The 23,845-nt window shown below is 42.4% G+C and overlaps 1 protein-coding gene across 5 annotated transcripts in view; it reads right to left on the reverse strand.

Annotated features, from left to right (window-relative positions):
• XRN1 (5'-3' exoribonuclease 1) overlaps positions 1–23,845 on the reverse strand; it is a 168,765-nt gene that overhangs the window by 9,618 nt on the left and 135,302 nt on the right. For 2 of the 5 annotated variants that reach the window (XM_053598577.1, XM_053598578.1), the window contains exons 34-40: positions 22,182–22,240; positions 18,165–18,275; positions 17,898–18,020; positions 17,287–17,446; positions 13,102–13,283; positions 7,119–7,232; positions 6,920–7,022 (exon numbers count right to left, since the gene is read on the reverse strand). In XM_053598577.1, coding sequence (XP_053454552.1) covers positions 6,920–7,022; positions 7,119–7,232; positions 13,102–13,283; positions 17,287–17,446; positions 17,898–18,020; positions 18,165–18,275; positions 22,182–22,240 — 852 coding nt within the window. The remainder of the gene's footprint in view (positions 1–6,919; positions 7,023–7,118; positions 7,233–13,101; positions 13,284–17,286; positions 17,447–17,897; positions 18,021–18,164; positions 18,276–22,181; positions 22,241–23,845) is intronic. The other 3 variants (XM_053598580.1, XM_053598579.1, XM_053598581.1) reach the window with 2 other exon arrangements.

A 23,845-nucleotide genomic window follows, 5' to 3' on the forward strand; every position in this document is an offset into this window, starting at 1 on the left:
CCATTCAGATCACGAACGAGGCAAGTATCCCCACTGTCTTCACTGCTATTCAACATAGTAATGGAAGTTTTAGCCATCACAATCAGGCAGGAGAAGGTGATCACGGGTATCCAAATAGGGTCAGAGGAGATCAAACTCTCACTCTTCACTGATGATATGATCCTATACCTGGAAGATCCCAGGGAGTCAACTTCAAAGCTCTTAGAAGTGATCAAGGAATACAGCAGCGCCTCAGGATACAAAATCAATACTTACAAGTCAGTAGCTTTTATATATATGCCAATAAGAGTTAAGTTGAAAAAGGACTCTTATTTCTTTTACAATAGTGCCAAAGAACATGAAATATCTGGGAATTTACCTAACAAAGGACGTGAAAGATCTCTACAAAGAGAACTATGAAACTTTGAGAAAAGAAATAGCTGAAGATGTTAACAAATGGAAAAACATACCGTGCTCATGGCTGGGAAGAATCAACATTGTTAAAATGTCCATACGGGCGGCGCCTGTGGCTCAGTCAGTAGGGCGCCGGCCCCATATACCGAGGGTGGCGGGTTCAAGCCCGGCCCCGGCCAAACTGCAACCAAAAAATAGCCGGGCGTTGTGGCGGGCGCCTGTAATCCCAGCTACTTGGGAGGCTGAGGCAAGAGAATCACTTAAGCCCAGGAGTTGGAGGTTGCTGTGAGCTGTGTGAGCCCACGGCACTCTACCGAGGGCCATAAAGTGAGACTCTGTCTCTACAAAAAAAAAAAAAAAAAAAAATGTCCATACTACCCAAAGCAATCTACAGATTTAATGCAATCCCTATTAAAGCACCATTGTCATACTTTAAAGAACCTGAAAAAAATAGTACTTCGTTTTATATGGAATCAGAAAAAACCTTGAATAGCAAATATGGGGCGGCGCCTGTGGCTCAGTGAGTAGGGCGCCAGCCCCATATACCAAGGGTGGCGGGTTCAAACCCAGCCCTGGCCAAACTGCAACAAAAAAATAGCCGGGTTTTGTGGCGGGTGCCTGTAGTCCCAGCTGCTTGGGAGGCTGAGGCAAGAGAATTGCTTAAGCCCAAGAGCTGGAGGTTGCTGTGAGTCCTGTGATGCCATGGCACTCTACCAAGGGCGGTAAACTGAGACTCTATCTCTCCAAAAAAAATAAAAATAGCATGTGTTACTTAGTTCAATGTAAGCATTTCACAACGTATATCGAAGCAGTACCCTGAACCCCATAAATTCATCAATGTACAAAGTTATGATTTAGTAAAAAATAATAATTAAAAAAATAAAAAACAAAAACATTCCCCCTCCCCCCAAATAGCAAATGTTCTAGAAGGAAACATACCAAATTAATTCCCAAAGAAGACTGGATTGGAGGGCGGCGCCTGTGGCTCAGTCGGTAATACTGAGTGTGGCGGGTTCAAACTCGACCCTGGCCAAACTGCAACCAAAACTAGCCAGGCGTTGTGGTGGGCGCCTGTAGTCCCAGCTACTCGGGAGGCTGAGGCAAGAGAATAGCTTAAGCCCAGGAGTTGGAGGTTGCTGTGAGCTGTGTGACGCCACGGCACTCTACCTAGGGCCATAAAGTGAGACTCTGTCTCTACAAAAAAAAAAAAAGACTGGATTGGAAATGGTAGTCAATGTTTTCTATTATAATGCACTATTTTCAATAAAGGTAACAGTTTTTTTTTGGGGGGTAGGGCTGGGTTTGAACCCACCCCCTCTGGTATATGGGGCCAGTGCCCTACTCCCTTGAGCTGCAGGTGCCCACCCTAAATGTAACAGTTTTTCATTAAAATGTATTAAAACTATTTTTAAAAAATAAAAAAAATAAATGAGGAAAACAGTCATTCCTTTTAGATAATATATTCTTGTAAGACAAATTCCTTTTTAGAGAAGTTTGTGGGCAAACCTTTGGGTACCCTACACATACTAATTCCTTAAAATTAACTTGTACATAGTTCCTGAATTTGTTTAGTAAAAGAAGCAGTCAAATTAGATTTTATACTTACAGTGATAGTACTATACTGAGTTATATGAAAACATCAGATCCACTGTGTCATAATAAAAATTTTATGACTAACACATTGTTTATAGTCAAAGGAATGCCAGTGTAGAACAGCACAAAAACATGGACTTTGGAAAGTGACAGACTTGGATTTTGAATGCTAGACAAATTAAGTTTTCTTTTTTTTGATCAAAGAACTACAGTAGAACCTCCATAGCTGAGCAGCTCCTTACACTGACCACCTCAGTGGACCTAACTTACTTTCTTTTTTTTTGAGACAGAGTTTCACTATGTTGCCCTCGGTAGAGTGCTATGGCATCACAGCTCACAGCAACCTCAAACTCTTGGGTTCAAGAGATTCTCTTGCCTCAGCCTCCCAAGTAGCTGGGACTACAGGTGCCCGCCACAAAGCCTGGCTATTTTTTGTTGCAGTTGTCATCATTGTTTTAGCTGGCGCAGGCCAGGTTTGAACCTGCCAGCCTTGGTGTATGTGGCTGGCACCGTAACCACTGTGCTACAGGCGCAGAACCTGACCTAACTTCATAGATTGGACATGCACTACATGTGGCTAGTTCCTTCAGATGATCACCTCTACATGTTTTTTTTTTTTGACATAGAGTCTCACTTTTTGCCCTCAATAAAGTGCTGTGGCGTCACAGTAAAGTGCTGCGGCGTAACTCTTGGGCTCAAGAGATTCTCTTGTCTGAACTTCTGGAGTAGCTGGGACAACACGCGCCCGCCATAACTGTCTGCTATTTTTACAGATGGGTCTTGCTCTTGCTCAGGGCTGGTCGCAAACCTGTGAGTTCAGGCAATCCATCTGCCTTGGCCTCCCAGAGTGCTAGGATTACAGGCGTGAGCCACTTCATCAGGGCTAACCACCTCTATATGTTGACTAATGTTTTACAGTTCCTTGTTTTTTTTTTTTGAGGCAGAGTCTCACTATGTTGCCCTGGGTAGAGTGCTGTAGCATCACAGCTCACAGCAACCTCCAACTCTTGGACTCAAGCGATTCTCTTGCCTCAGCCTCCCAGGTAGCTGGGACTACAGGTTCCCGCCACAATACCCAGCTATTTTTTGTTGTTTAGCAGGCCCGGGCCAGTTTTGAACCTGTCAGCTCCAGTGTATGTGGTGCGCCCTAAACACTGAGCTATGGGTGCCGAACCTTACAGTCCCTTGGGTGGTCAACTTTAGTGGTTCTAATGCATAACATATTATACTAAAAAAGGTTTTCAACATAAAACAGCAGCCACTTGTTCCAGCACAAGGTTATCTGCTTTAGTTTATTTCCACATTGTTCAATAATTTGCTTATATTACTAGTGATTAATCGATTTTAAGCCTTTTTATTTAGATCTAACGACTTCCTTTTAAGACATATCACAATTCAGTTCTTTTACGTTACCCCCTCATTACTTGCCTTGTCCCCCTAATGTAAGAATATTACAACATTTGTCTAAATACGTAAACAGTGTCATGGCATGTGACTGTATTTCTGCTGAGCTAAACAGGATACTGTACTTATGTTTCTTTTCTTTTCTTTGCAGTTTTTGGCCAGGGCTGGGTTTGAACTCGCCACCTCTGGCATATGGGGCCGGCTCCCTATTCCTTTGAGCCACAGGCACCACCCTTTATGTTTCTTTTCTTATAAAACTTTTTCTTTATTTTTTTAGAGACAGAGTCTTGCTTTGTTGCCCAAGCTGGGGTGCAGTGGTTTGATCATAGCTCAGTGTAACTTTGAACTCCTGGGATCAAGTGATTCTCCTGCTTCAGCCTCCCAAAGTGCTGTGCTGGATTATATACAGGCTTGAACCACCACACCTGGCCAAAGCTTTTTATTTTTATTTGAGTAAGCAATTATCTTTTCATATATGTATATATGTACACATATATTTACTTATTAAATTTCAGATTCATATGAGAGTACAAACAATGAGATTACAATATTTACATTTGTTAGATAAGGTCCCTATCATAGTTGTACCTCTTACCCAGGAAGTGTGCTGTATACCCTTATATTGTGCCCGTTAGGTGGGAACACACCAACCTCTTCCTCCCCCAACTTGAATGAAATTGAGCTTTTCTCTTGTGTAGGAGTGAATTAGTTCATCTACTGGCTTCGTACTGAGTACATGGATACTTGCTTTTCCATGTAATTATCTTTTTTTTTGTCTTGAGACAGAGTCTCACTCTGTAGCCCTGGGTAGAGTGTGGTGGCATCACAGCTCATAGTAACCTCAAACTCCTGGCCTCGAGTGATCTTCTTGCCTCAGTTTTTGTATTTGTTTTTGAGACAGAGTCTAACTATGTCATCCTCGTAGAGTGCCCTGGCATCTACGCCTATTCTTTTATTTTTATTTTTGAGACAGAGTCTCACTTTGTTGCCCTCGGTAGAGTGTCACGGCATCACAGCTCACAGCAACCTCCAGCTCTTGGGCTTAGGCGATTCTTTGGCCTCAGCCTCCGAAGCAGCTGGGACTACAGGCGCCCACAACGCCCGGCTATTTTTTGTTGCAGTTTGGTTGAGCGGGTTGGGTTTGAACCCACCATCCTCAGTATATGGGGCCGGCACCCTACTCACTGAGCCACAGGCACTACCCACCCAGCTATACTTTTGTGGTTGTTGTTGTAGTTGTCATTGTTGTTTAGCTGGCCAGGGCCAGGTTTGAACCCGCCACACCTATGTGGCCGGCTATAGGTGCTGAGCCAAGTTTTTGCATAGGCGGGGTCTCCCTCTTGCTCAAACTGGTCTCATACTTGTGAGCTCAAGCCATCCACTTGCCTTAGCTTCTGAGAGTACTAAGATTATAGGCATGAGTCATCGCTCCCAAGTGTGTACTTATCTTTAATGTTTTTCCAATAGTTTGGCTATAGAGAGAAATCTAACATGAAACTCATTTTACTTTGGATTTTGAGGCAGTCAATATTTTCTAGTATCTAGGCATTGTTAAATAGTATAATGCCATTTTGATTCTTGATCTTTTATATGTAAGATAATTCCCCTTGTCTCTGAAGCTTTTAGGATCATCTCTTTATCACTGGTATTCTGAATTTCAAGATAATCTGAGTCTTTTTATTCATTGCAAAAACAAACCATACAATAGTCATTTCAGTTTAGAGATGTATATCCTTTAATTCTAGGGAAACTCTTATTTCTTTGATACTTTTATCCTTTCAATTATCTCAGTTTTTTTTTTGTGAAACTCCAATAAGATGGGTGCTGGATTTGGATCTGTGTTCTTTCTTTTCTTGCTTTTTTTCTTTTATTCCGACACAGACACAATCTGCTCATCAGCTCACTGTAACCTCTTCTATAGAAACTTCAGTCTGTAGCTTAACCGTGCTCTACCAAATTGGGTAGTTCTTTGTTTTCTTAGTACAAACTCTGTTTAAATCTCTAATCTGGTGATATTTCTTCTCCTATCTCTTTGTCCTTGCAGATACACACTTTTTATTTATTTTATTTTTTTGTAGAGACAGAGTCTCACTTCTGGCCCTAGGTAGAGTGCCGTGGCCTCACACGGCTCACAGCAACCTCCAACTCCTGGGCTTAAGCGATTCTCTTGCCTCAGCCTCCCAAGTAGCTGGGACGACAGGCACCCGCCACAATGCCGGGCCATTTTTTGGTTGCAGTTTGGCCGGGGGCGGGTTTGAACCCTCCACCCTCGGTATATGGGACCGGCGCCCTACCCACTGAGCCACAGGCGCCGCCCGATACACACTTTTTAAATTCTTTATTTTTCAGTTTAATGGAATTAGAGGAAAAGAGGAGAATTTAATCAGTATTATTAACCTTTCTAATATTTATAGTAAGAATAAGTAGAGTTCCTAGAATATTGCAGCCTCAGAAAAGTAATTTTCTAAACTTAAATTACTGGCTTTAAAACAATAATAAAGACATAAAGAAGCCAACTGGTATCAGGAAGAAGGCTGAGTGATAAAAGAAATGCCTAATGAACTTAAGACTTAGGATAATAAATTCATAAAATATTAGTATCAAAGATCCTGGATATAACATACTACAGATACAAAAATAGGAGTCCCGAAGAAGTTACATGATATTTGTATTGCCTATGTTTTTGATGTTTCACTTAAACCCAAATTCATCTATTGGCACTTACTGGGGAATGAGGCCCCCCACTACAAAGAAACTCCTTACTACACTAGTCATACCAGAGGCTGTAGGAGGAGAATGGTATTTCTGGATGAATCTACAAGCCTTAGCTTTAGGCTTAATTCTCACAATTTCTTCTTATATTCCTAGACATCTGAATAATTTTTTAATTTATTTTATTTACTTATTTATTTATTTTTTGTAGAGACGGAGTCTCACTTTATCCCCCTTGGTAGAGTGCTGTGGCATCACACAGCTCACTGCAACCACTAACTCCTGGGCTTAGGCGATGCTGCTGCCTCGGCCTCTGGAGTAGCTGGGACCACAGGCACTGGCCACAACGCCCAGCTATTTTTTGTTGCAGTTTGGCAGGGGCCAGGTCTGAACCCACTACCCTCGGTATATGGGGCTGGCGCCCCACCCACTGAGCCACAGGTGCTGCCCTAATTTTTAAAATTTTTTTTTTTTTTTTTTGTAGAGACAGAGTCTCACTGTACCGCCCTCGGTAGAGTGCCGTGGCCTCACACAGCTCACAGCAACCTCTAACTCTTGGGCTTACGCGATTCTCTTGCCTCAGCCTCCCGAGCAGCTGGGACTACAGGCGCCCGCCACAACACCCGGCTATTTTTTTGTTGCAGTTTGGCCGGGGCGGGTTTGAACCCGCCACCCTCGGCATATGGGGCCGGCGCCCTACTCACTGAGCCACAGGCGCCGCCCCTTAAATTTTTTTTTTAAACGATGCTTTTCAAAAGAACTTACTAAAAATAATAACAATTTAATGACAAATACTTAGAAAAGCAAATTATCTTACCAGTAGTTTGGGGAAAAACTGGAGTAATGCTTCTGGGTGATATGGCGGAAGGATAATTTGTAAACACTGGTGGAGACAAAGGGAAATTCACTCCTAATGAGCCCTATGGAAATATTTAAAAGTTATTAAGAAAATGTAACAAAAACTATTCATGGAGACTAATCTAAAATTTAATAGAGAAATCATGGACAGTTCTTACCAACTGTTGTAAGGCAAAAAGTGCAGCTTTCTCCTTGGCTTCATTTTCAGAGTGGCACTGTGGCCCATGTACCAGTAAGCCATTAGATAATTTTACCTGGCAAACAGTCATTGTCTAAAAAAAGAATGTAGATGTAGATGTTTAAGAAGTTATCTATCTAGGAAGTTGGCCTCTTCCCCCAAAGTTTAGTCTAAACAAGCAAAACAATTTCATTTGATGTTCTGAAAAAATGAATTCAAGAATTCAAAAAAGGACTTTCACTTTAAATTTTGGGTTACCACGTAAAAGTAAAATTTGAGACTTGTTGCTCCATCTTCTTTTTTTTTTTTTTGGAGACAAGAGTCTCACTCAGTTGCCATGGGGTTGAGTGCCATAGCATCATAGCTTATAGCAACCTCAAACTTTTGGGCTCAAGTGATCCCCTTGCCTCCAAAGTAGCTGGCACTACAGGCACCCAACACAAAGACTGGCTAGTTTTTAGAGATGGGGTCTCGCTGTGGCTCAGGCTGGTCTTGAACTCCTGAGCTCAAACAATCCACCTGCCTCGGCCTCCTGGAGTGCTGGGATCACAGGCATGAGCCATCAGGCCTGGCTGTTGCTCCATCTTTTACAAATGGAGCTTACAATGTTTACAGAATAAAATGCTCTCTACGCTGGCTGAAGAGTCAGGTATCCTGATGCAAATAAATGACTGCAAAACTTTTTTCTGCATTTTGGGCTGACAAACTACAGAGTTACATCTCTTTTCATAGATATAGTTCATTGGAACTCAGGCACATTCATTCTTAAAGATACTGTCACATTATAAACATAGAGTTGAGAAGGTATGATAGAGGACATATAGCCCAAAAGACCATATTTACTCTTTACAGAAAAAAATGTGTTAATTCAGGCTTTACACCATCCTCTAATTAGCAGATATTGCTAATATGAATTAATTGTCAAAATCTAAAAGAATCAGAGGTTCTGACTGGTTTTTCTTTTTTTCCTTGGGGCCATGGTGTTTTTTTTTTTTTTTGTGTGTGTGTTTTTTTTTGGCCGGGGCTGGGTTTGAACCCGCCACCTCCGGCATATGGGACCGGCGCCCTACTCCTTGAGCCACAGGTGCCACCCGTTCTGACTGGTTTTATATTCATATTTATAGTTTAATTTTTTTTTTTTTTGAGACAGAGTCTTACTATGTTGTCCTTGGTAGAGTTCCGTAGCGTCACAGCTCATAGCAACCTCCAAGTCTTGGGCTCAAGCGATTCTCTTGCCTCAGCCTCCCAAGTACCTAGGACTATAAGCCCCTGTCACAATGCCTGGCTATTTTGTTTTTTTTTGGCCAGGGCTGGGTTTGAACCCAGCACCTCTGGCATATGGGGCCAGCACCCTACTCCATTGAGCCACAGGCACTGCCCCCCAGCTATTTCTTTTTGTTGCAGCTGTCGCTGGGTTTGAACCTGCCACCCTTGGTATATGGGGCCGGCGCCTTACCAACTGAGCCACAGGCGCCGCCCTGTGTCTGCTTTGTTATAGTCTCTTGGGTGGTCAACTTTTAGAAAGGTTCTACTGTATATGGGAAGGTTTATTTCTGGGCTTTCTATTCTTTTTTTTTTTTTTTTTTTGTAGAGACAGAGTCTCACTTTATGGCCCTCGGTAGAGTGCCATGGCCTCACACAGCTCACAGCAACCTCCAACTCCTGGGCTTAAGCGATTCTCTTGCCTCAGCCTCCCAAGTAGCTTGGGCTTTCTATTCTATTCCAGGATTGAGATAGGGATTGCATTGCTCTGGGTAGTAATGACATCTTAACTATTAAGTCTTCCAATCAGTGAAGGCGGGATGTCTTTCTATTTATGTCGCTTTAAATTTCTTTGGCAACATTTTATAATTTTTAGTGTACAACCTTTTTGTCTCCTTCATTAAGTTTGTTCCTAAGTATTTTATTCCTTTTGATATTTTCATAAATGAAACTGCCTTGTTAATTTCTTTCTACAGATTCTTCACTGCTGGTGGTAAAAATACAATTTTTATGTGTTAATTTTAATTTTGTACTCTGCAACTTTGCTGCATTTGTTTATTAATTCCTTTTTTTTTTTTTTTTTTGAGACAGAGTCTCATTTTGACACCCTTGGTAGAATGATGTCATTCTACCTAGCTATGATGCCACGAGCTCACAGCAATCTCAAACTCTTGGGCTCAAGCAATTCTCTTGCTTCAGTCTCCCAAGTAGCTGGGACTACAGGTTCCTACCAAAACGCCCACCTAATTTTAGAGACGAGGTTTCGCTCTTGCTGGTCTTGAACTCCTGAGCTCAAGCAATCCACCTGCCTCGGCCATCCAGAGTGCTAGAATTACAGTCATGAGCCACCTCAGCCGGCCCTGTTTATTAGTTGTGTTTTTGTGGACTCTAGGTTTTCTACATATAAGATCGTATCAGCTACAGAAATAATTTTACTTTTTCTTTTCTGATTTGGATGTCTTTTATTTACTTATTTTTGCCCAACTGCTCTGGCCAGAAACCCCAGTACTCTGCTGAACAGAAGTGGCAAAAGTAGGCATCTGGGTTTGTTCCTAATCTTAGAAGAAACTGCTTTCTACGTGTCAAGAATTTAGAGGTAAAGGGCGGCACCTGTGGCTCAGTCGGTAAGGTGCTGGCCCCATATACCGAGGGTGGCGGGTTCAAACCCAGACCTGGCGAACTGCAACAAAAAAATAGCTGGGTGTGGCGGTGCCTATGGCTCAGTCGGTGGGGCGTCGGCCCCATATACTGAGGGTGGCGGGTTCAAACCCGGCCCCAGCCAAACTGCAACCAAAAAATAGCCAGGCGTTGTGGCGGGTGCCTGTAGTCCCAGCTACTCGGGAGGCTGAGGCAAGAGAATCGCTTAAGCCCAGGAGTTGGAGGTTGCTGTGAGCTGTGTGAGGCCATGGCACTCTACGGAGGGCCATAAAGTGAAACTCTGTCTCCACAAAAAAAAAAAAAAGAATTTAGAGGTAAAGAGGATAAGACATAAAACAACCTTTCTTGTAGCCAGTAGATTTTCTAAGTGCAATCTGGGGATCCCTCCGGATCTCTGAACTCCTTCCAGGGGGTCACTGAGATTAAAAACTACTATCCTCTTTACCTAACAATTGCAATCAGTGTAACTGGCTTATTGTACCCTCAATGAATCCCCAACAATAAAAAAACAAAAAAAAACAAAAAAAAACTACTATCCTAAAAATAGGATGCTATTTGCTCTTTTTCCCATTGCCTGTTCTCATTTCTCATTTTCTTACAAGTATATAGAAGACAAAAAGTTTTTTGACATGATTTCAGATTTCATTTTGCAACTCACCTTAAAGAAAATAGCACTTAAACCAAAGCAAATAGACAACTATCAGAATGGGAAAAGATATTTGCACATTATGAATTGGACAAAAGCTTGATAACTAGAATCTACAGAGAACTCAAATTAAGCAACAACAAAAAGCCAAAAATCCCTTATATCAATGGGCAAGTGAGACGAATAGAACCTTCTCTAAAGAAGACAAATGGCTAACAAGCGTATGAAAAAATGCTCATCGTCCCTTATTATCAGAGAAATGCAAACCAAACCACCCTGAGATATCACCCCAATGAGAATGGCCCACATCACAAAGACTCAAAGCTGCAGATGCTGGCGTGGATGTGGAGAGAAGGGAACACTTTTACATTGCTGGTGGGACTGCAAATTAATACCATCCTTTTGGAAGGAAGTATGGAGAATCCTCAAAGAACTTAAACTAGATCTACCATTTGATCCTATAATCCCATTACTGTGCATCTACCCAGAAGAAAAAAAAATCATTTTATCATAAGGACATTTGCACTAGACTGTTTATTGCAGCTCAATTTACAACTGCCAAATTGTGGAAACAACCTAAATACCCACCAATCCATGGAATACTATACAGCCACTAAAAGGATGGTGATTTTGTATCTTTTGTATTAATTTGGATGGAGCTGAAATACGTTCTTCTTAGTAAAGCATTACAAGAATGGAGATGCATGGCTCGGCACCCATAGCTCAGTGAGTAGGGTGCTGGCCACATACACCAAGACTGGTGGGTTCAAGCCCAGCCCGGGCCTGTTAAACAACGACAACTGCAATCAAAAAATAGCCAGGCATTGTGGAGAGCACCTGTAGTCCCAGCTACTTGGGAGGCTGAGGCAAGAGAATTGCTTATGTCCAAGAGTGTTTGAGGTTGCTGTGAACAGTGATGCCACAGCATTCTATTGAGGGTGACATAGTGAGACTCTGTCTCCAAAAAAAAGAATGGAGATGCAAGAATCCAATGTACTGGGTGGTGCCTGTGGCTCAGTGAGTAGGGTGCCGGCCCCATGTACCGAGGGTTGTGGGTTTGAGCCCGGCTATGGCCAAACTGTAACAAAAAATAGCCGAGCATTGTGGCGAGCACCCGTAGTCCCAGTTACTCAGGAGGCTGAGGCAAGAGAATTGCCTAAGCCCAAGAGTTGGAGGTTGCTGTGAGCTGTGACCCCACAGTACTCTACCAAGAGCGACATAGTGAGACTCTGTCTCAAAAAAAAAAAAAAAAAGAATCCAATGTACTGAAATCTGATATGAGGACAATTGATGCTAGTACATGGCAGTGGGGGAGAGGGAGGAGGAAGGGAAAAGGAGGAGGAAGGGGGGATGTGGGGCCACGGTATGTGACACACCTCTTGGGAGTAGGACACTATTAATAGAGGCACTTCACCCAGCAAATGCAACCATTAAAAAAAAAAGAAAAAGAAAAAGAAAATACCACTTAAAGTTTTAGTATAGTACTGAGGAGGACTCATAACTATGTAAAAGGCTATTAAAATTTTCCTTTTCCTAACTATGTATCTGAGGTCATATATTTCTACTACAACAATATATCACAGGAGAATAAGAGTCCCATAGTGGAAAAGATTTTTATTTATTTTTTTGTTGCAGTTTTTTGGCCGGGGCCAGGTTTGAACCTGCCACCTCCAGCATATAGGGCCGGCGCCCTACTCCTTGAGCCACAGGTGCTGCCCAAAAAGATTTTTAAATTGTAGAACAATACCACTTGTCTCATAAAAGTTTTAGAAAAGTTATTTTTAATAAATAATGAATTAAATAAACTTCTGAGCTTTCCAGTTTTAATTTCTAATATAGTAAATACAGGCATAATACGAATTAAGAAAAGTTCTTTGGGATGTTTAAAAAAAAACAAGGTGAAGAATCTTGCCAGGCTACCTGCTGCCCAGCTTCCTGTCTACAGGCCTCTCTTAGGGCTCTGGTTATGTATGAATGGAACAGCAGAGTAAGATGGATAATATGCTGCTCAAAAAGTAAAAAAAAAAAAAAAAATCAGGGCTTGGGACCTGTAGCTTAAGCAGCTAAGGCACCAGCCACATACACCAGAGCTGGCAGGTTCAAATCCAGCCCGGACCCGCCAAACAACACTCACAACTATAACCAAAAGATAGGTGGGTGTTGTGGTGGGTGCCTGTAGTCCCAGCTACTTGGGAGGCTGAGGCAAGAGGATCACTTAAGCCCAAGAGGTTGAGGTTGCTGTGAGCTGTGATGCTACAGCACTCTACCCAGACTCTGTCTCAAAAAAAAAAAAAAAAAAAAATCAGCCCTAATATATAATTTTTTTTTTTTAAAGACCGAGTCTCACTCCCTTGCTCCAGGCTAGACTGCTGAGGTGTCATAGCTTCCAGCAACTTCAGGAGATCCTTTTGCCTCAGCCTCCCAAGTAGCTGGGAGTACAGGCCCCCGCCACAACGCCCAGCTATTTTTAAAGATGGGGTCTCACTCTTGCTCAGACTGGTCTTGAATTCCTCAGCTCTAGCAATCCACTTGCCTCAGTTTCCCAGAGTGCTAGGATTAAAGGCATGAGACACTGTACCTGGCCCCCACTGTATTTTTTTCTAGCCAAAGATTTCATTCAGTTTATTTAAGCTTAATGTTGAAGAATTTATATAAATGGAAAAGTAGTGTGCTTTACCTGTGGTGTCCTAAGAAAGGAGAAATCTGGTTGTGGCATTCCAATAAGGGAACAAATTCGAGAAAGTTCAGTTACTGGTGTGGATACAGGAGGGATCTGGCTGGGAGCGGGCCAACACACATTGTCCATGGATTGAATATTATGGTACTCATTAACACTGTGAGGCTTGTTCACATAAGATGCTAGTAAAAAAGAGAAAAGGATGTATCTATATTAACAATATACTGAATTACACATTTAATGCAGGGTTTATAAAAAAAGCACCAAGAAATTGCTAAAAGATGAAAAATTAAATCTCTCATGAAGCAAATACAAGTATTTAGTAATGACTAAAATTATTGAGATTTCAATAAAGATTTTTTTTTTTTTTTTGTAGAGACAGAGTCTCACTGTACTGCCCTCGGGTAGAGTGCCGTGGTGTCACACGGCTCACAGCAACCTCTAACTGTTGGGCTTACGCGATTCTCTTGCCTCAGCCTCCCAAGCAGCTGGGACTACAGGTGCCCGCCACAACGCCCGGCTATTTTTTGTTGCAGTTTGGCCGGGGCTGGGTTTGAACCCGCCACCCTCGGCATATGGGGCCGGCGCCCTACTCACTGAGCCACAGGCACCGCCCTTCAATAAAGATTTTTAGATGACAATAACATTAATAATAAATTATTATTATTTTTTAGAGATGGGAATTTGCTCTGTCTCCTAGGCTGGAGTACAGAGGTGTAACCATCGCTCATTGTAACCTTTAATTTGTGGGCTCAAGCAAATCTGCCATTGTTTTTTTTTTTTTAGAGATGGAGTTATCCCTGTGTTGCCCAGGCTGATCTTGAACTCCTGGCCTCAAATAATCCTCTTGTCTTAGCCTTCTAAAGTGCTGGGATTACAGGTGTGAGGCACTGTGCCCACCATGTCTGGCCAATGATAAATTATTAAGAAAATACTTTAAAATATAGTTAGTAGCTAACTGCCAAAAATGACTACATCGTATTATTACAGGTAAAATTTGAACAAACGAATGGCTTTCTTGAGCTGATTTACAATTAATCCTTAAATTTTGAGGTTTTGGCTTCTGTCTCAATTTTTATAATTCCATCTTCCATTCTGAGACACATGGATTAATATTTTTGTTGTTCTAAAATGATGCTTTTTTTTTTGGAGACTGAGTCTCATTATGTTGTCCTCAGTAGAGTGCTGTAGGATCACAGCTCACAGCAACCTCAAATTCTTGGGCTTAAGCGATTCTCTTGCGTCAGCCTCCCAAGTAGCTGGGACTATAGGTGCCTGCCATAATGCCCAGCTATTTTTTTTTTTTCGTTGTTGAAGTTGTTTAGCTGGCCTGGGCTGGGTTGGAACCTGCCACCCTTGGTGTATGTGGCTGGGGCCGTAACCACTGTGCTACGGGTGCTGAGCCCAAAATGATGCTTCTTTAAAAGTTTTTCTAAAATTAAGTCTTCTCGGCTCATGTCTATTTTTATATAAAAGATGATTTAAAAATTCCGAATGTTCACTTTTTTTTTTTTTTTGAGACAGCATCTTACTTTGTCACCCTGGGTATAGTGCTATGGCGTCATAGCTCACAGCAACCTCAAACTCTGAGGCTCAAGTGATTCTCTTGCTTTAGCCTCCTGAGTAGCTGGGACTATAGGTGCCCATCACAACGCCTGGCTATTGTTAGAGACTCTGGTTATGTATGAATGGAACAGCAGAGCAAGATGGGTATCTTGCTCTTGCTTAGGTTGGTCTCGAACTCCTTAGCTCAAGCAATCCATCTGCGTTGGCCTCCCAGAGTTCTAGGATTATAGGCGTGAGCCACCGTGGCCTGGCCATGTTCACTTTTTTTGATAATCGATAAACTAATAGAATAAGCGCACACTTTAGTGAAGAATTAATCCAAACCTCTTACAATTATAGATTAAAAAAGAGGTCAAGTGTCTTACCTAAATTCACAGAGCCAGTTAGTTCTGTAATGTGGGCTGGATTCTGAGCTATTACACTATAAGGTTTTATTTAATTAATTTATTTTTGAGACAAGAGTCTTACTATGTCACCCTCAGTAGAGTGCCGTGGCGTCACAGCTTACAGCAACCTCAAACTTCTGTGCTTAAATGATTCCCTTGCCTTAGCCTCCCAAGTAGCTGGGACTACAGGCTGCCACAATGCCAGGTTATTCTTTTTTTTTTTTTTTGGTTGCAGTTGTCACTGTTATTTAGCAGGCCAGGGCTCGGCCGCCAGCCTCAGAGTATGTGGCCAGCACCCTACTCACTGAGCTATGGGCGCCGAGTCCATAAGGTTTTACTTTTTAACAGTGGGAACTTGTTACCCAATTTTGTTTTAAAATTTTATTTTGCTCTATTTCAGGAGCATGTCTCACTATGACAAATAATTAACTAGTTTCCTAATAGTTTTTGGACTTTCTTTTTTTTTTTTGTAGAGACAGAGTCTCACTTTATGGCCCTCGGTAGAGTGCCGTGGCCTCACACAGCTCACAGCAACCTCCAACTCCTGGGCTTAAGCGATTCTCTTGCTTCAGCCTCCCAAGTAGCTGGGACTAAGGCGCCCGCCACAACGCCCGGCTATTTTTTGGTTTTTTGCAGTTTGGCCGGGGCCGGGTTTGAACCCGCCACCCTCAGTATATGGGGCCGGCGCCCTACTGACTGAGCCACAGGCGCCGCCCAGACTGCTATTTCTTTTTTTTTTTTGTAGAGACAGAGTTTCACTTTATTGCCCTCGGTAGAGTGCCGTGGCCTCACACGGCTCACAGCAATCTCCAACTCCTGGGCTTAGGCGATTCTCCTGCCTCAGCCTCCCGAGCAGCTGGGACTACAGGCGCCCGCCACAACGCCCGGCTATTTTTTTGTTGCAGTTTGACCAGGGCCGGGTTTGAACCCGCCACCCTCGGTATATGGGGCCGGCGCCCTACTCACTGAGCCACAGGCACCGCCCCGGACTACTATTTCTTAATAGTAGTTATCCTACTAGTCACTGGAGTATAAATGGAGTTAGGCTCTGCTTTTGTTCTAGATTTTGATCCTTACTTGAAACTTCTCTCCACACCTACTCTTATTATGAGTCATTTTTCCTGGCAGATAATTATACACAGAAAATACTACTCCTGGGGTACAAGCAAATATGATGGATATTTATTAAAATCCACCCTTGTAGGCTGGGCGTAGTGGCTCACACCTTTAATCCTAGCACTGGGAGAGGCCGAGGTGGGTAGACTGCCTGAGCTTACAGGTTCCAGACCAGCTTGAGCTAGAGGGAGACCTCCTCTCAAAAATAGCCAGGTGTTGTGGCTGGCACCTGTAGTCCCAGCTACTTGGGAGGCTGAGGCAAAAGAATCGCTTGAACCCAGGAGTTGGAGGTGGCTGTGAGCTGTGATGCCACTGCACTTTACCAAGGGTGACAAAGTGAGATCCTGTCCGTCCCCCACCCCAAAAAAGAAAGAAATGCAGCTTTGTGTCAGATGTTAAGCTACAGGCTTCATAGATTTAATGTAATGACCCACTTTTCAATATCTACTTTCATAATGATTTTTAATTGCTTTTATAGCCTTTTCTGTTTTTATACAGGTCAAGTTATTTTAACAATACTGGTATCAATCGTTGACAATGATGTGTCCAGACATAGTCCTAATTGCTTTGTATTTGTTACATAATTATGACAATAATTGCTATCATCATGATACTTGCAATGTATTATTCTCATTGTGGCACCTGCCACAATACCCAGCTATTATTATTATTTTTTTTTTTTGTAGAGACAGAGTTTCACTGTACCGCCCTTGGGTAGAGTGCCGTGGTGTCACACAGTTCACAGCAACCTCTAACTCTTGGGCTTACGCGATTCTCTTGCCTCAGCCTCCTGAGCAGCTGGGACTACAGGCGCCCGCCACAACGCCCGGCTATTTTTTTTTTGTTGCAGTTTGGCCGGGGCTGGGTTTGAACCCGCCACCCTTGGAATATGGGGCCGGCGCCCTACTCACTGAGCCACAGGCGCCGCCCAATACCCAGCTATTTTTTGGTTGCAGCCATCATTGTTGTTTGGCAGGCCCAGGCTGGATTTGAACCCGCCAGCTCAGGTTTATGTGGCTGGCACCTTAGCCGCTTGAGCCACAGGCGCCGAGCCCTGAAGTAAATTTTTAAAATGATATTTCATATTAGTAATAATACTTATTAATGGTTTACTTACCTGATTTCTTATTTTGTTTAGGCTGTGGGGATGATCTATATTCATCTCTTCTATTAGAAGAAACAGTGACTTCATTACCAAATTGTTTGATTTCCTTTTTATGGTCCACAGTATCAGAACCATCAATTTTTAGAATTTCCTTAAGCATCCGCGTTCCCTTCTTTTTTGAAAATGGTTCATATGGAGATGGTGAGGGTGGGAAAAGGAAAGTCAACATTAGAGTTATAGAACTTAACTGACTGTTCTTTGGAAGAGTTCCATAGTTAAAAATTAAGATACTAACTACATGCAAATAGAACACAGGGAAAATCAAAAGTCAAGAGCTGGAAAAAAAATTTCCAAGTATAGAAAAAATATGTACTCTTCTGCTTAACTTTTGGCCCAATTATCTGTTTGCAATGTTTGAAAAGCAGAGGAGCTATGGTCTAAAGATGAAAAAGAGAAAGATAGCTAAATTGCCCAGACAGCCTGGTTTTCCTCACAGGATGACAATGATGATGCAGCACACCAGCCTACATGATGGAAAGTGTTCCAACAGTTGCATGGGGTGTATATCCAAGGCCAACAGTACAGCCATCACCATAGTACAAAAGCTCCTACAAAATACCAACCATAGCAAATGACTGTGGCGATAAATGCTCTTCACTTGGAGACTCTCTGTCATGAGATGACTGTACTTCATTTTCTTTGGAGACATTCAAGGATGCTAAAAAGTTCTCAATTCCAGAGTTAGTCTAGAAGAATAAATATTTTGTGCATGAAGATGAAAGTACAAGAATATAGAAAAAACTAAGAGTTTTATGTACAAAACGGTTATTCAATTTTCACTTAATCATCTTCCCGGCTGTTAAAGTTTGGGAAGCCAAAAAGTCTTTTACCTTAACAATAGCATTTGGATAACCAGTCACAACCTTTTGGGTTTCTGAGACTTCTGGACTTTTATTTCTCTTCAATAGCTTAATGTTACGTTTGGCAAGCCCTCCAAAAGTCTATAAAAAAGTAAGAAGGAACTTTTTTTGTGCAAATATATTTATATATTAAGTTACTGCTTAATAGTGTTCTAAGTAAGGGTGGCGCCTGTGGCTCAGTGAGTAGGGCGCTGGCCCCATATGCCGAGAGTGGCGGGTTCAAACCCAGCCCCGGCCAAACTGCAACAAAAAAATAGCCGGGCATTGTGGCGGGTGCCTGTAGTCCCAGCTGCTTGGGAGGCTGAGGCAAGAGAATCGTGTAAGCCCAAGAGTTAGAGGTTGCTGTGAGCTGTATGATGCCACGGCACTCTACCCGAGGGCGGTACAGTGAGACTCTGTCTCTACAAAAAAAAAAAGAAAAAAGTGTTCTAAGTAAGTGGGAAGTTTTGTGTTATTTTCCCTTTTATATCGTAAGAAAAAAAGGGGGTCTGTAAACCTTTGATGGGGAAAAATTACGTATTTATTGTTACTAACCTCTAAATGAGATTTTGCATTTCCTTTAATTATGAATATAGGCAATAAACCACTGATATAAGCTGCATGTATGTGTCACCCCAAATTCCTATGTTGAAACTCTTACCCCTAATGGGATAGTATTAGGAGGCCTTTGGGAAATAATCAGGTTTAGATAAGGTCATGAGGATGGAGGCCCCATGATTCTATCAGTGTCCCTATAAGAAAATAAATAGAATAAGTTATTTTTCTCCACATGTTACAATATAAGAAGATAGGCCATCTGAAAGCCAGGGAGGGACCCTTCACCAGACACTAGCACCTCCCCAGAGGCTAACTATATATTTCTTCTTTTTTTTTTCAGAGACAGAGTCTCACTTTGTCGCCCTCAGTAGAGTGCCATAGTGTCATACTCACAGCAACCTCCATCTCTTGGGCTTAGGCGATTCTCTTGCCTCAGGCTTCTGAGTAGCTGGGACTATAGGCACCCACCACAACACCCGGCTATTTTTTGTTGTTGTTGCAGTTTGGCTTGGGGCCAGGTTTGAACCCGCTACCCTCAGTATATGGGGCCGGTGCCCTACTCACTGAGCCACAGGCGCTGCCCAGCTAAGCATATTTCAATATAACTGGTTTTCTTTCAAATCTCATGAATTTTTTTTAACATTAAAAGCATTATTCTATCAGTGCCTTTAGCAGGGTGTTGTGGCAGGCACCTACAGTCCCAGCTACTTTGGAGGCTGAGGCAAAAGAATCTCCTAAGCCCAGGAGTTCTGTTGCTGTGAGCTGTGGCATTACAGCACTCTACAGAGGGTGATAAAGCGAGACTGTCTCTTTAAAAAAAACAACATTATTCTATCAGATTTGCCTTGATCTTGGACCCCCCAGCCTCCAATACTATGAGAAATAAATATTTGTTTTTCAAGTCTCCCACCAGTTTATTTTATTTTTGTTGTGGCAGTCCAAACTGACTAAGACAACCATAATAGTGGTGACACTAAGTGTATATCAAAATTACTCATTTTCTTTCTTTCTTTTTTTTGAGACAGAGCCTCAAGCTGTCACCCTGGGTAGAGTGCAGTGGCATCACAGCTCACAGCAACCTCCAACTCTTGGGCTCAAGCAAGTCTTCTGCCCCGGCCTCCCAAGTAGCTGGAACTACAGGCACCTGCTACAACGCCCGGCTATTTTGTGGTTGCAGCTGTCATTGTTGTTTGGAGGGCCCAGGCTGGATTCAAACCTGCCAGCTCAGGTGTATGTGGCTGGTGCCTTAGCTGCTTGAGCCATAGGCACCGAGCCAATATAACTCATTTTCTTTAAAATCTTATATATTTTATTTTAGCATTAAAAACACTACTCCGAGAATAATAATGGCTTCTCCAAAAGTTTATGGGCTTAACCAAAGAGATCTATTATACAAAAAAGTTTGTCAATCTCTTTTATAGAAGAAAGGAAATTATAGTTTAAGAATTTCAAAAGGAGAGTGGCTTAAAAGTCATAACAAAACCGGGCGGCGCCTGTGGCTCAGTCGGTAAGGCGCCGGCCCCATATACCGAGGGTGGCGGGTTCAAACCCGGCCCCGGCCAAACTGCAACCAAAAAATAGCTGGGCGTTGTGGCGGGCGCCTGTAGTCCCAGCTACTCGGGAGGCTGAGGCAGGAGGATCACTTAAAAGCCTAGGAGTTGGAGGTTGCTGTGAGCTGTTTGATGCCAAGGCACTCTACTGAGGGCCATAAAGAAGTGAGACTCTGTCTCTACAAAAAAAAAAAAAGTCATAACAAAACCAATTACTGGTACGTAAATATTAATGTCTTCCATTTACTAAGAACCCATTATGGGCCAAATATTCTACTAAGACATCTTTTACAAATTTAATATATTACTATAAGAGATCAAGTTTTTAAAAATACATATGAAAATATAATATATAGAAAAGTATACTAATCATAAATATATATGTTAAATGCTTTTAGATATAAAATGTATTATTCTTTGATTATAAAATATATATAATCCTTATCAAACAGCAGAAGCTATATAAAATAAGACGTAAATGAGGCACTAGCCACATACACCTGAGGTGGCGAGCTTGAATCCAGCCCGGGGCCTGCCAAACAATGACGGCTGCAACCACAAAATAGTCGGGTGTTGTGGTGGATGCCTATAGTCCCAGGTACTTGGGAGGTGGAGGCAGGATACTCGCTTGAACCCAGGAGTTGGAGGTTGCTGTGAGCTGTGATGCCACAGCACTCTACCCAGGGCAACAGATTGAGGCTCTGTCTCAAAAAAAAAAGAATTAGGGCGGCGCCTGTGGCTCAGCGGGTAGGGCGCTGGCCCCATATGAGGAGGGTGGGGGGTCAAACCCAGCCCCGGCCAAACTGCAACAAAAAAATAGCCGGGCGTTGTGGCGGGCGCCTGTAGTCCCAGCTACTTGGGAGGCTGAGTCAAGAGAATCGCCTAAGCCCAAGGATTTGGAGGTTGCTGTGAGCTGTGTGAGGCCATGGCACTCTATCTACCAAGTGTGATAAGGTGAGACTCTGTCTCTACAAAAAAAAAAAAAATAAAAGAATTAACTCTGCTGGGTTTGTTATGTTGTGCCATATACTTTCACTATATAAATATGTATTTCAATATTACTTTATAAATATATGCATAGATCTATTTATGTATATATACATACACTATATATAAAGAGTGACTACAAATGATCAAAAAAAATTATTATTTTTTTTGAGACAGGGTATTACTCTGTTGCCCAGATTTGAGTACAGTGGAGCCATCACAGCTCACTGCAACCTCAAACTCTTGGTCCTGAGAGATCCTCCTGCCTCAGCCTCCCACAAAGCTGGGACAACGGGTGTATGCCAACATGCCTGGCTAATTTTTCTATTTTTTTGTAGAGATGGGGTCCTGCCATTGCTCAGGTGGGTCTTAAACTCCTGGCCTCATGTGATCCTATTGTCTTGGCCTGCCAGGGAGCTAGGATTATAGGTATGAGCCATCGTGCCCAGCCAATGATCAATATTTTTATCTCAATTTAAAGATGAGCAAACTGAGGGTACAAGAGGTTAAATTAACTGCTCAAGGCCATCTAATTACCTCCTGCCACACACTTGCCAGATTTGGGTGAAAAGTGTCTAAAATTTGGTTAGAGCCACCAAGTGCATAAAAATTGGCTACTAGAAATTTAATTTTAAGAAAGCTTACCTGTGGCCAGGCATGGTGGCTCACGCCTGTAATCCTCCTTTGGGAGGCCAAGGTGGATGGATTGCTTGAGCTCACGAGTTCGAGAACAGCCTGAGCAAAACCAAGACCCTGTCTCTACTAAAAATAGAAAAACTGAGGCAAGAGAATCGCTTGAGCCTGAGAGTTGGAGGTTGTGAGCTACAATGCCATGGCACTCTACCCAGGGCAACAGCTTGAGACTTTGTCTCAAAAAAAAAAAAAAGAAAGAAAAAAAGGAAAGCAAGCTTACCTGATTAGACATTTTTTGTGACTGACATTCAGCTTTAAGACTCTTACATTCTTCTTTAACTAGATACAAGAAAATAGAAATTTTGGTAAATTAACGAGCTTACTATATAACAACTATAATGACCAGAAATTTACCATACTAATGCAGTGTATTAAAAATTCAGAGAATTCCAAGAAGACACAGTCTTTGATATTAAAGAATCTATAATATAAATGAAGGGGATAAGAGATAGTTACAGATAATAATAGAGAAAAAGGAGAAGTGGTATTCAAATTGGATACTGAAGGCTGGTAGTTTTCCAAAGGGCAGAACAAGAGACTACGTATTCCAGGCAAAGGAAATAGTGAGAGAAAATACATAGAGGCAGAAAGCAAGGAATGTGTTTATGTAACTCTAAACAGACCAGTTGTACTTGGAGGATAAGGAGTATAAGGAAGGTTAATGGAACTAAGGAAGCAAATTGGAGGCATAATCTACAAGGTACTGAAGACTTTAGAATTAATGGGCAAACAATCACAGAGATTCTTTTTTTTTTTTTTAGACAGAATCTCAAGCTGTTGCCCTGGGTAGAGTGCTGTGGCATCACAGCTCACAGCAACCTCCAACTCCTGGGCTTACGTGATTCTCCTGCCTCCGCCTGCCAAGAAGCTGGGACTACAGGCGCCTGCCACAACACCCTGCTATTTTTGGGTTGCAGCCATCATTGTTGTTTGGCAGGCCAGGGCTGGATTCGAACCTGCCAGCTCAGGTGTATGTGGCTGGCACCTTAGCCACTTGAGCCACAGGCACCAAACCCACAGAGAGGTTTTGAGCAGGGAATAATCTGATCAGAATTGCTTTAGGAAGATTGAAATATGGCAAAAGTCCATTAGCTAGATATAAGACTAAAAGACGAATGTGGGCAATACAGTGAGGCAGCTATTTTAGTAGTTCTATTAAAAAGACCTGAGGAAGGGCGGCGCCTGTGGCTCAAGGAGTAGGGCGCCAGTCCCATATGCCGGAGGTGGCAGGTTCAAACCTAGCCCCGGCCAAAAGCCACACAAAAAAAAAAAAAAAAAAAAAAAAGACCTGAGGGAATAGGGGGAAGGGGGAAAGGGAGGGGAGGGAGGGGGGAGGGAGGGTGATTGGTGGGATTACAGCTGCGGTGCATCTTATAAGGGTACATGTGAAACTTTGTAAATGTAGAATGTAAATGTCTTAACACAATAACTAAGAAAATGCCAGGAAGGCTATGTTAACCAGTGTGATGAAAATGTGTCAAATGGTCTATAAAACCAGTGTATGGTGCCCCATGATCACATTAATGTACACAGCTATGATTTAATAATAAAAAAAAAAAAAGACCTGAGGGGTAGGATGGTAAGGTAATGGAAAGGATGAATTTGAGACATTACTTTTTTTTTTGAGACAGCGTTTCACTCTATCGCCCTGTGTAGGGTTGTGGCATCATAGCTCAGCAACCTTAAACTCCTGGGCTCACCTGATACTTTTGCCTCAGCTTCCCCAGTAGCAGGGACTATAGGTGTCTGCCACAACACTAGACTAGTTTCTTTTTTCTTGCTCAGGCTGGTTTTGAACTCCTGAGCTCAGGTGATCCAACCTCTCCACCTCCAGGGTGCTAAGACTGCAGATGTGAAACACTGTGATGATGGCTTTGGGAGACT

This window comes from Nycticebus coucang, chromosome 8 (genome assembly GCF_027406575.1).
Source record: "Nycticebus coucang isolate mNycCou1 chromosome 8, mNycCou1.pri, whole genome shotgun sequence".
Classification (NCBI taxonomy): Eukaryota; Metazoa; Chordata; class Mammalia; order Primates; family Lorisidae; genus Nycticebus; species Nycticebus coucang.